Source organism: Chanos chanos, chromosome 11 (assembly GCF_902362185.1).
Source record: "Chanos chanos chromosome 11, fChaCha1.1, whole genome shotgun sequence".
Classification (NCBI taxonomy): Eukaryota; Metazoa; Chordata; class Actinopteri; order Gonorynchiformes; family Chanidae; genus Chanos; species Chanos chanos.
Window position 1 is genome coordinate 23,652,544 of NC_044505.1, and position 13,050 is coordinate 23,665,593.

At 47.2% G+C, this 13,050-nt stretch overlaps 1 protein-coding gene across 2 annotated transcripts in view; it reads right to left on the reverse strand.

The window, feature by feature from the left end:
- Positions 1–2,231: 2,231 nt before the first annotated feature.
- The window catches only part of fat1a (FAT atypical cadherin 1a), a 72,043-nt gene continuing 61,224 nt past the window's right edge, over positions 2,232–13,050 (reverse strand). The window contains exons 18-28 of one of the 2 annotated variants that reach the window (XM_030787680.1): positions 12,358–13,050; positions 11,756–11,887; positions 11,265–11,422; positions 9,300–9,768; positions 8,721–8,874; positions 7,881–7,991; positions 6,766–7,409; positions 6,278–6,415; positions 3,772–3,807; positions 2,550–2,948; positions 2,232–2,456 (exon numbers count right to left, since the gene is read on the reverse strand). The exon at positions 12,358–13,050 is cut by the window's right edge and continues 121 nt beyond it. In XM_030787680.1, coding sequence (XP_030643540.1) covers positions 2,278–2,456; positions 2,550–2,948; positions 3,772–3,807; positions 6,278–6,415; positions 6,766–7,409; positions 7,881–7,991; positions 8,721–8,874; positions 9,300–9,768; positions 11,265–11,422; positions 11,756–11,887; positions 12,358–13,050 — 3,113 coding nt within the window. In that variant the 3' untranslated portion in view covers positions 2,232–2,277. Of the gene's footprint in view, positions 2,949–3,771; positions 3,808–6,277; positions 6,416–6,765; positions 7,410–7,880; positions 7,992–8,720; positions 8,875–9,299; positions 9,769–11,264; positions 11,423–11,755; positions 11,888–12,357 lie in introns of both variants that reach the window. The other variant, XM_030787679.1, reaches the window with a different exon arrangement.

Below are 13,050 nucleotides of genomic sequence, written 5' to 3' on the forward strand. Positions count from 1 at the left end.
TCTTCCCAGAGCGAAATTTTGATCCTTCAACCAATTACTTTGTTTTTTTTTTTCCTTTTATGCAAATACACATGAATATGTTATTCATACCCCTGTCAAATTTTGATTTATAGTGAATTTTTCTTTGGCCAATAGGTTTCATCTGGCTGAAATTGACGTAAAGAAGTGACAAAGGACAGTAAGACATTGTGTCAGAGACATTAATGATAGATTTTAACGATTTCTATGTTTTTGGGGTTTTTTTTTTTGCTTTTTTTACATTGTTACTAAAGATGCCATGCATGTCCAAAATTATTCATTCCCCTTGAAAATGTCGCAGATTTTTTTTTTGAACCCAAGCTTCTATGCCATTCCAGATGGTCCTGGTGATTTCTACCATGACCCCTGTACTGGCATGAATGGCAGTGTGAGAGGCCAAGAAGAATCCAAGGGTCACTACCAAGGTCATCCTGATGAATCTGAGCAATTCTGGTACCAACATCTCAAGGCAGACACTCCAGTGAACACTGCACAAGGCTGCTCTCCATGGACGTCGATGAGGGAGGACTCCACTTCTTTCCCCCTTCAGTTTAATCACCATCTTATTCTTGGGAAACTGTCAGATGTCTGAATGCCACCAGGAATACTGCTGCCACCTACAGGATGTATAGGTAAACACACCATCAGTGACTACACTCTTCTTCTGCACGCTGTCCCCTGGCATGCCAGCCAATGGAAGTGAGGAAAATAAGCACCAGTAGTAAAAACAAAACTATATTTTTCTTAACACAAAGGGCAGATTTGTGACTTTCACCATCACCCTGTAGTCATTCGTATCAGAGTATGACCTCCTTTGACCTCCTGAAAAAGAACAGTTCTCTGAGGAGAAAACTAGATCCTCATAGCCAGTCAAGGATCAGCCCACACAACAAAACAAATACTGTAGATTTAACTTATTATTGTTTAACATTCATATGCTCGCACAGATTTTCTGTCTATCAATGTGTATATAAAAATCTGTGTGTGCGTGTGTGTGTGTGTGCGTACGTACATGACTGAGTAGTGAATGACGGGTGCATTCTGTGAGAGCATCATTAAAAGACATAAGACATGAGTCTGTTTTATTTTTAAGAATAATTTATTGCCTGTAGGAAAGCAGAAGCCTGTGGCAGTATTTCATAAAAACCATAACATGACTGAAGCGTCGCTCACACACACACAGACATGCGCTCATGGATCACCTCCCTCTATAAATATAATGGGTCCCATTCTCATGGCTGAAAAATAAGAGGTGACGAAAGCGCAAATTTTTTTTAACAAACAAATCAAATCAAATAAAAGTAAAAACAGCACGAGAATACACAGTCCCACATGTGTGTGTGACCCTGGATGAAATGAACAGGAAAGAAAACGGTAAGCGATCTGACGCGTGTAAAACAAACATAGAATCTCTCTGTTTCTTTTGTTTTGTTTTTTTTTCTTTGAACGTGTGAAACAGTTCCGTCACTGTGAATGAACGTACAGTAAGGCTGATGTTTAACATTTAACTTCCATCTTCTCTCTTTGTCTTCTTTTTTTTTTCCTTTTTTTTTGGGAAAATAAAAAGCATCAAATATCTACAAAACCTAGTAAACCTTGAAATCAAAACTGTACAATAAAATTTACATTAGAAATGGATGAGGATTGGTATATAAAAAAAAAACAACACAAAACAACAACAACAAATTTGCATGTTTTTTTTGTTTTTGTTTAAACTATACAAATGCAGATGTGTCACTGAAATGGTTTGCCGTTGTTGTGTTGTGTGCTGTTGTTTTGGAGCTTGTCAGATTGTCCGACTGTGTACCGGTCCCTCAGACCTAATGGGAGCCCAGTAACGTAATGGGCACAGACCACTCTTATGAGGCGGTCCAGACGGCCGGCTCGGTCCAGGCGCCTACAGAGCCCAGAACAGCCAACGTCTGGGGAGAAAGACGAGGAAAGGGATTCCTCCACTTGGTTGTCCGGGTAACACTGTCTGTGGATCAGTGTCAACGATTTGCGTAGAATGATTGTGTGGTTATACTGTGGTTTTTTTTTTTTGTTTTGTTTTCTTTTTCAATCAGTGCTGTGTGTGTCTCGATCCAGTCGAATGTTCTGGGAGTTGCGGGTGTGTGTTAAATGTGTGTTTAGAGTGTAGTGTTGTGTGTGTGTGTGTGTGTGTGGTGTGCGGTAGGTCAGTTCGGGAGGAGTGGGGGGGGGGGGGGGGGGGACCAGTGTTCCGGTGGGGTTCAGGCACTTGAGTTTGGTTCCAGTGTGTTAGACTTCAGTGTGCTGCTGTGAGTCCAGTGGCGGAATGGCGAGTCTGTCAAAGTGACCGCTCTCCTCTCCGCTCTCGTAGTCGCTCATCATCACCTCCGACTCCTCGCAGCACGCCGACATGTCCGAGCAGGACGCCGTCGACGTGTACAGCGACATGGACATGTTGTCCGCCGCCGGCGTGTCGAAGTCGCGTCCGTAACCCATGGGGAAGGTGCCCCGGTAACCGCCGGTGGCCGCGGTCGACGACGTCAGGGTGTTGGTGCCGTTACTGGTGCCGGTCTGAGGTTCTGCCGGGTCTGAGGGGTAGTGGTGCTGTGGTAGGTACTGGTTGAGGCTGTAGAGCTGCGGTAGGGGGGGTCTCTGGCGTACCCCTGGGGGGCCGGGGCTAGATGGGGTCCTCAGCATCCTGCTGGGAGGCTGCAGCGTGTCGTAACGGTCGCCGAATTCCGGCACGGGCGGTGGGGGTAGGTCATCATGGTTGGGGAAGTCGTCGGGGGGAGGGGGAAAGTCGCTCTCGATGTCGTAGCCGCCGGGGTAGTAGTCGGTGTCGATGAGGTTGGGATCGGAGTACAGAGGCGCCGCCGATTCCACCACCTCGTACTGTGGAAATTCCTGGATTCCAGGAAGTTGAACGCTTGGCATCCAATCAGACGTATCCCAGTGATAACCTGAGTAAACAATAAAAGAACATCCATTATCCGCATGTTCACTCCTCTGGATCTGCTGAAACCCCACACACCAGTGAATACACGCATTTCAGTCTGTCCATTAGAACTGGTTACACAGTCACACCACTGCACCCAGTTAATGCCAAACGTGTTAAAAGAGATATCAAACCTACACACCATGCAATGGCAAAAATCACATCAAACCACACACTGAGAGTCACGCTAAATCAAACACAACAACATATTACCGCAATGGGAACACACACAAAACACAGGAACACAAACAAGCGCACACATACACACACACACACTTATCGAGGGGTGTCAGATCACGGTCAGATCACTGTTACTCAAATGAGCACAACACTGAATAGCAGTTTTAAAAGGATTTGTTTCACATTTAAACATATGGATCAATAAGTGTAAGGAATATACCATAAATGGTACATTCCAACACCAAATGGTACATTCCAAAAACAAACAAACAAACAAAAATCCCAAAATGAACACGAGGGCAAGTTTAATGTGCCAGGGTAAATATAAAGGCATTAAAGTGTTTCACAGATACTTCTTCAGTGTTGTGACAAAATGTCTTTTTTTATAATCAAATATTAATCTACATTATCAAAATATATGTAAAATTAAATATAAAAGGACCCCCCCCCCCCCCCCCCCAGCTCCCCTCCCGTTTTAGGGGAGGGAACGGTGATTATTTTTGTCACAACACTGTCCACATGCAGGGGTGGGTTACACTGAGGGCTTTTTGGAGGTAAAATGACAGCAGGCTTCAGGCAGAAAAACACGGATGAAAAACAAAATTCACCTCTTGGTTTCTTGAGCTCATGAGCCGAAAAAGACTCTTTAGAAAGAAAGAGAGAGAGAGAGAGAGAGAGAGAGAGACAGAGAGAAAGAGAGAGAGAGAGAGAGAGCAAAGAAGAAATAATTAGAACATAAGAGAAAGGGAGAGGAGACAGCAAGACCAATAAATAAAGAAGCACTTACTCTCTGCAAAAAAAAAAAGAAAAAAGATTGACAAAACAAGAGTCATGCCATTTTCTTAAAGACACATTTTTTTTGTCCCTACGTCTACAGAATAGAGCAGCGGTTTGATCGGGAGCTTTAGGAGATGGTATATGTGCAGCGTGGTTGGGTGTCCAATTGAGTGAGACGACATTTCTATTTCTTCCACCCAAATTAGCTGCTGGAATAAAACGATGACGATACATATTACGGTTTAAATGAAGTGTGAGAGCGAATAAGAAAATGGCATTCGACTACCAGTAACTGCCCCAGCACCAAAGGAACCACTACACTGGGAAAACACAGAAGCACACACAGCTACTGCAGTGAGGTAATGAAGAAAATTGAGGAATACCTTCTCCTTCCACCGAGTCAACAGCAGAGTTGACAAGGTGGATTACCGTGATTATGGAGGCTTGAGAGAGGTACAGCAATGGGGAGAGTAGATAAGACAAAAAAAAAAATCTACAATTAGTGCAAATGTCACTGAACAAAAAAAAAGAAAGAAAAAGGCAAACAATGGACTACAGTGTTCTCGAACGTGAAGTTTGCCCCCCCCCCACAACAAAAAACTTTGTTTTGAGATTTGAGGACACTGGTAAAAGGGTTTGATTGAGGGGGGGGGGATAACAATGGGTATGGGGAGGGGAGGTGAAGTGTCAGGAGGTGGGGGTGTTGTTCTGTCTGACACTAAAAAGACATCTACACCAAACGTCTGAGATTCAATGACTGTGCTACAACACAAAAAAAACCCCAAAACAAAACCAAAACAAACGGTGCACGTGGAGACAGGGGAGAGTGAAGTTTGGTCCTTCAGCCAAATCACAGACACTGAACCACAGCACGGAGGACATGTTCAATGTGACATTTACCGCATGGAAGGAAGGATCGGAGAGATTCTCAAGGATAATAAAAATATAGAAACATACATAAATATATCTATATATTTTGATAAGCCTTTCTCATCTTAAACACAGATAAAAAATAAACGTTGAGTACATGTATTCCTGACATGACGAGGACCATCGAAGGGGAAATGAGAGGAGGTGGGATTGGAGTTTAAGTTTTTTCTGAGGAAAACTGCAGTCGCTTTCCTGACGGTACATAAATACGAATTAAGAGACCTGGCGGTTTGTTTCTGAGGTCGAGGGTTTGGGGGGAAAAGTCCAGGATGAGGTCAAAGTGACTGATGACGGAGGCACTCTCCGTAAGAGAAGCCATTAATCCTCATCAAACGCAGGCCTGTTGGGTTTTTTTTTTTTTTTTTTTTTACATAACGATGGGGTTTCCAGGATAAGTGAAGCAAACACAGGGAGAGCCATGGTAAACACTGTACCCTTCTTTCCTGCTTTTCGCTGGTTTCTTCAAAAGGCCGTTAGCTGCGTGTTTTCAGGTGGAGAAGAAGAGCAAAAGCAAATGGAGAAGAGGCTTAATAAATGCGAGAATACATTAAAAATAAGAGAGAATGAAAACAAAAAAGTGCGAAATGGTTCTTTGGAACAGAAGAGTCGTAAGATGTTTCCATAATGACTGGATGTTCTAAAAGTTCCTCGAAACTTCAGCTAAACGACGGCATGCTGGCCGTCGTTGCTATGGGCGACAGTGAACAAGTAAGAAAGGCAGAGAAAGAGGGGGTCGGCTGCTCTTTCTTTCTTTCTTTCTTTTGGTTTTATTATGCTAGAGAATCTCGGTGTGGCTCTGTCGATCTCTTCCTTCGATAGCAGGGCTGCGTTAGGGACTTACTCACTGGCCCTGTATTTAAAACCTTGCTCTGTGTCTGTGCTGGGATTTGATCCATATGGGAGCTAAAGCCCCGGTGCAGCAAAAGAGAGAGAGAAAAAAAAACAACAACAACAAAACAACATGTGATCCAGAGCCGAGCTAGCCTTATCAGTCAACTTACACTCACAAAAACAGAATGAGAGAAAGAGAAAGAAAGAAAGAAAGAGGGTTAGTACATTATCAAAGGCAGTTTAGCTAAAGATACGGCATTAAGACAACCCAGTAACACTCAGAGAGTATCCATTCCTCAGGCTCTGACACATGCAGGAGTCTAACTCAGCTTCAAATGACATTTACAGCAGTGCAGAACAGTGCTACAGAACGCTAGCTGCTAAAAATCAATCTTCGCTCTTTTTTTTTTTCATGAAGGTTGACGGCGCCGACAATGATTTCGCTTTTTTAATGAAAGCACCATTTGTAATCCAGAAACGTAATTTGCTCAACTGGCTTTACTGAAGTTTTACGCCTCACTGTAGAGCTAACACGAGCGCCGGAGAGACGAGCCAAAAGGCCGGCCCAATACGCACCATTGTCATCGCAGGACTCTGACTGGAAAGAGCTGAGGGACTGGACCTCCGACATGCTTCCCCGTGTGTTATACGGGTGACACGCGCTGTCCTCCACTGGCTTCTTAGTGAGACATGGATCCAAGTCCACTACTTTAGCTGCAACAGAAAAAAACACACACACACACACACACACACACACACACATTCACTCAGTCAGCCGGGTAAACAATCAGCACGGTGGAGGAGAGTCTAGAACAATGACTTAATGTAAAATTTAACAAAAGCTTTTCATGAATATTGTTGAGCTAAAAAAAAAAACACAAGAGCTCTGTTTCTCCAGGCTGAATGTTCAAGGCACTTCACGTCTGCAAAATCCGCTCACGTACTAATACAGGGTCTGATGATTTGAGGACTGGAAGAATCTCGATGTGTTTGAGTTTATTCAGGAGGGAAAGGGAAAAGGCTCAGGTGACTACGACCTGAGAGAGGCGCGTGCTCTTCCTTACCGTCGTACTCGTAGTCCCAGCTGGGTTTCTGGATGGAGTCGCTGTCGGACACAGAGTTAGAGGGAGGCGGCGGAGGCAGGTTGGGCGCCACGCTACACACGGCGACCGTCTTGCGGTGGCCGTGGACCGAGTCCGGGTTGAAGGTGCTGAACTCCGGGTGCTCGGGAATGGCCGAGCCTTCGAAGGAATTCCGGTCCAGGTTGTTGCGGGAGTCGCTGGGAATGCTGGGCGTGTAGGAGATGGGTCGCACGGGGACCTGTGGCGGGATGTCGGAGTAGATGTTCTTGTTGAGTTTGGAGTCAAAGTACGGACGCTGGAGGAACGAGTGAGGGGCCCTGCCGTCCACGCCCTTGTCCTCGTCCCCCGACTTCGACTTCCCCCGCCGGCAGACGCGCTTGCGGACGATGACGAAGAGGAGCACCAGGATGAAGATGCTGGCCACGAAGACCACGATGCCGATGACCTCCTCCCAGCCGATGTTCCAGGAGGTGGAGACGAACTCGTTGCGGATCTCGGAGCGCAGCTCGCAGAGGTGTCCGGAGAATCCCGCGGAGCAGTTGCAGCTGTAGGATCCGTACGTGTTTTGGCAATGACCGCCGTTGGCACAGGGGTTTTTCACACACTCGTCCACATCACTGAGGCACCTGGACACACACACACACACACGCACACACACACACACACACACACACACACACACACACACACACACATATGCACACACACACACACGCACGCACGCACGCACACACACACACACACACACACACGCACATTATCATAAAACAACAGTTACCAAGAAGTATGTAATGTATGGTTTTTTTCTAACAACGTTGTTATTCTTCTCTGGTTAGTCAGCCTGTGATTTCATAGGTGTCTTGGGACACTGGAGACAAAAGGAGCCTGGTGATGAAGCAGGTGAGTGACTGTGAATAACTTTCAGGGCCGGTACGAAGCACCGGCTCAGACAGAGAAAAGTTCTCTTGAGGACTCAGGGAAAGGTTATGTGCGGTGAGTGGTTTGCTCACACGGCAGGCTGGTGTTTAATGTCAGGACGTTTTCGCTCATTTTGTCTGAGATCGATGCTCGCCTGGAGCCTGAGCGGGGGGACGTACCTGTCGCCTTGGAAACCAGGCTCGCACTCGCACACGGGTCCGTCGAGGCTGTCGATGCACTTCCCGCTGTTCTTACACGGGTTGTCCATACAGTACGGACCCAGCTGGCACCTACGGAAAACACCACGGAACATTCCAGACCTCAAAAGTAAGCCTTGACTTAAAAAAAAAAATTCCCTTTGAAGAGCGACGGTTAATGAATTTGTCTGGTTTGGACTTTTTGTAATTTGCTTTGTAATTGCGTAAAGCTTGTGGGGTCAGACTGTGAGTGAAAATCAATTTTAATTGCTGCAGGCGTCGAAAGAGCCTTGATTCATTTGGACACGACCCAAAAAAAGAGAAAATCTTATTAAATGCAGTAATCGTTGGGCACACTCAGTGTCTTATGAGGAAACGAGACTAATATATTGCATTAAATGATCATGCAGTTACATAAAGGTCAGGACAAATCATCTTGAATATTAACCCTTGTGTTAAAACACTGTTCCGTCTCTCACGATATTAAAGCAAAATGAACATCTCTGTTCAAACTGTCAGAGTTAATTCTTTATCTAATGTTAAGCTAATTTATTTTGTTTAATGTGGTTAATTAAGCATTGACATTAGAAGAGAAGGAGAGACTAGGAGTGACTCTATGTCTCATATTGAGAGCAAATACACATCTACTGGTGTGAGTGAGTGTGTCGGGTGTTAGTATCAGTATGTGTGTTAGTCTGAGTGTTGAGTGGTTGCATGTGTGTTAGCATGAGAGGTGAGTGTGTGAGTTTCAGAGGTGCATTAGGCTGTGTGTGTGTGTGTGTGTGTGTGTGTGTGTGTGTGTGTGTGTAATGAGTGAGGTACCGTTGACCGGAGTACTGTCCGCGGCACTGGCAGTAGAAGTCGTCCCCGCGTGGCACACAGGTGCCCCCGTACAGACAGGGGTTAGAGGTGCAGGGGCTGATGCCAATCTCACAATGAGTGCCCATGAATGCCGCTGTGCACTTACAGAAATAACCTGCAGAACACGCAGTCACAACTCAGTTAAACACTCCACACAACAATCATTTCAGATTATTCCATTTCAGATTTCTTTTAGCAGCACCATGAGAACAAGATTTATAATTTACAAAACAAATGGCTGAAAGTGATATTCCAACACTGCAACACGTGTGTGTGTGTGTGTGTGTGTGTGTGTGTGTGTGCAACAAAGTTGAACCTTCAGTGAGTGAGATGAAAAAAGGTTTGGATTACGCTGTGTGTTTGACCTTTGACTTTGTCTGAGAGCGACTGCTTCACTGAAACTCAAACTCCGACCATGAACAAACTAAACATGCTTTTTTGCTACCACACTGTGAGTTTTCCAAATCATTTCCTCGTCCGTGATCTTCACTCCTTTAACCTAAATGAAGAAAGAGGGGCAGAGACCACAGAAAGCCTCACCTCCGTTGGGCAGTGAGGAGCAGCTCCCTCCATTGGTGCAGGGGTTGCTGGAGCAGCCCTGGGCAGGAGGTACCAAACTGCAGCCATGCCCGGCGTCCACCAGCTCCTCCAGCAGGGCAAGGGGGCCACGGGCCTGGACACGCAGGGGCAGCTCCTGCCCGTTCAGCACGATGTTCTCCAGGCATCCTCGAAGCCCATTGGCCACGGGCAGACTCCGCCCATGCAGGGCGCTCGACTGACGCACGTGCCCGCCAAAGTAGACGCTGGTGTCCAGGTTGAGGGTGCGGAGTGTCCCGGGGGCGGTGCCCGACGCCGTGTGAACCTGATCCAGGACCAGTTTGGCGTAGTTACCGTCCACCTCCAGAGACACGCTGTGCCACTCCCCGTCATTCACCTGAGTGCTGTGTACGGACACGATGCCAGGACCACTGCCGCAGTCAAACTTATACTGCAGCCTTCCATTTACAATCTGACACAGAGAGAGAGAGAGAGACAGAGAGAGGGAGAGAGGGAGAGAGAGAGAGGGAGGGAGAGAGAAAGAGGGAGAGAGAGAGAGTGTTAAAGCGTAGTAAAGCTTTGTCAAAAGAAGAAGAGTCAGGTGACGCGTGTTCTAGCCTTAAGGGTCCAGATGATGGACACAGTGGTCACCAGGCCCTGACACGCTGACCTCAGAAAAGACTGACTGGCCAAAAGTTTACACGCTGTCACACAACTACACACATCTACAGCTCACTTTAAAGGACAATATCTTGTCCCCCACCCAGCGCTCAGCTTAGTTTACGACTGATAAAACGGTCAAGTCCCACTTTTCCAATGACACACACATAAAAAAACACCTCCCTCACGCTATGCTGACATGCTTAAAGACGGAGGATTTATAGAGTCACATTTATGCCGTAATCCGTGTCCCACTCAAGATTTCCACAGTAAACAAAGATTTATTCTCCCAGGGAGTGACTGAGTGAGTGTGTGTGTGTGTGCGTATGTGTGTGTGTACATGCGTGTGTATGTGTTTGTGTACATGCGTGTATGTGTGTGCGGGGTGTGTGTGTGTGTGTGTGTATACATGCGTGTATGTGTGTGTGTGCATGTGTTTATGAGAGTGTGTGCGTGTGCGTGTATGTCCTGACTCTGACTGGCAGGTTATGTCATGTGAGACAGGGGAGAATTCCTCTGTCTGCTGTGGTCTGACATAGTTTCACAGGAATGTGTGTGAATGCATTTTCTCTCTCCCTCCCACAACTAAAATAACTTTCTCTGTTTAGTCGCTTTTTTTTTCTGGACCAAAGGCTGACTCTCAGGATCTTCATGTGAAATCCGACAGAGGACACTGAACGGAAATACACCATGTTTCCACAGACACCAGACTTTTCATCTTCCACGTGAAGAGTCAACTTCAGTAACCGCTCAGTGGGCGTATTAGAGGTGAGGTAAGGGCAGCAGAAAAAAAATTAAATTAATTCTTTTAGATTAAACTTAAACTAAACTTTTTCAATGTGTATGCGTGTGTCTGTGAGTGTTCACGTGTGTGTGTTTGTATTTGTGTGTGGTTGGGTGGGTGTGTGTGTGAGTACGTATGCTTGTGTGTGAGTGCGTATGTGTGTGTGTGTGTGCATATGCGTGCGTGTGTGTGTGTGTTTGTATTTGTGTGTGAGTGGATGTGTGTGTGTGAGTGCGTATGTATGTGCGTGTGCGTGCGTGTGTGTGTGTTTGTATTTGTGTGTGTGGGTGGATGTGTGTGTGTGAGTGCGTATGTGTGTGTGTGTGCGCGCGTGCATGTGTGTGTGTGTGTTTGTATTTGTGTGTGTGCGTGCGTGTGTGTGTATTTGTATTTGTGTGTGTGTGTGCGTATGTGTGTGTGTGTGCGCGTGCGTGTGTGTGTGTTTGTATTTGTGTGTGTGGGTGGATGTGTGTGTGAGTGCGTATGCATGTGTGTGTGTGGGTGGATGTGTGTTTAGGGTTCACCTCCAGTATGCTGTAGTCAGTGCCTTTGGCGTACATGACAGTGGCCTGACTGGAGAACGTCCTGAGACTCAGAGAGAGTTTCATTTCCTCTTTATTTTCATTCTCCATCAGTCTGTAACGTGCATATCCGTTCCCTCCAAACGTCAGGGACTCACCCTCTGTCAGAGAGAGAGAGAGAGAGAGACTCTGGTAAAACACATCAGAAGCGTTCATATAAAACAGATGAGCAGGTGAGTAAAGTATCACACTAATCAACAACCATGCCAGAGACGGAATACAGGGCAGTGAGAGAAAGTGAGACAGAGAGAGAGAGAGAGAGAGAGAGAGAGGAAGGGAGGGAAGAAGGGGGGGAGTGAGGGAGAGAGGGAGTGGAAGAAAGAACAGCTGAGAAACCAGCTGAGAAAGAAAAAAAAGGAGGGGGATTTGAGCGATGGATCGATATGTTCCCATGGTAAAAACAGATGAAACACCTGGTGGGTGACTCTCCTTACCAGAACATTTTCCCTGTTTGCCGTCCGGACACACACAGCTGATCCGGCCCAGCTTATCATCCGCCACACACTCCTTGCCATCAGGGCAGGGGTTCCCCTCACACAGTGAGGTCACGACAGGACACTTATCACCTGGAGGAAGAGACACAGACAGAGAAAACACAGAGAGAGAGGGAGAGAGAGAGAGAGAGAGAGAGCGAGAGAGAGAGAGCGAGAGAGAGAGAGAGAGAGAGAGAGAGAGAGAGAGAGAGAGAGAGAGAGGAGGAAATAAGTTAAGACAGACATTAAGCTGTGCTGGACATCTCACTGTTTGCTGTGGACTGTTTGAGAAAAGTTTGTGTTCCAGTAATGGAGGAACTAAGTGGAAAACAAGAGCGAATGTGTGTGTGTGTGTGTGTGTGTGTCTGGACTGGCATTAGGATTATCTGTGTGTAAAGTGTGTAAGACTGCAGGTTAGCAACCACTGACAGCAGTTGTTCATGTACAGTATGGAAGGTAAATATTAAATAGATGTGTATATTGAATATGTTGCATAGCATGGAAGGGGTGTGTGTGTGTGTGTGTGTGTGTGTGTGTGTGTGTGTGAGAATCGTGTATCGTACCCTGGCAGAGACACTTGGCGTGTCGCTGGTGACGGGGCGTGACAAAACTAATCCGTGCTGTGCTATAGGTCGACATAACTCCCTTCTCCAGGGTCACTTCCTCCTCACAGAACTGTGACGGACAGTCCAATCCCGCGCATAGCTTCTTCATCACACGCACGATCCTGACCCCCGTCATCTCCTCGATCACCCCCACCGAAGTGTTCAGTTTGCGGAAGACCACTTTCTGCGGCTGGTAGGGGCTTCCGGACTTTTCCAGGGCCAAGAGCACGTCCAGGTCCCCCGAGGCGTCGGCGGCCGGCTGCAGGCTGACGAGCTGCACGTCTCCGCGCCTCACGCCGGCGATGTTACGCAGCGCACGCAGGAAGTTACGCCAGTAGTCCCCGATGAACTCCTCTGGGGCGATGGCGGCGAAGCGGACCCCGATGGAGTTGGCCAGCGCCTGCTGCGCGGTCTGGCGGACGTGCACGTTCACGCGCGCCGCCGCCGTGAAGCGCCCGTCCGTCACCGTCACGTTCAGCGGGTAGTGCCCCGCGTCCAGCCCTCCGCGGGCGATCACCTTGCCGTCGCCGGCGGCGATGGAGAAGAGGGCGTGGTCGGAGTCGGAGTCGGAGGCCAGGCTGTAGGTCAGTGTGTCGTAGATGTCCTGGTCAGTGGCGTGGACTTTGCCCAGCACGCCGCCGGAATATTCCT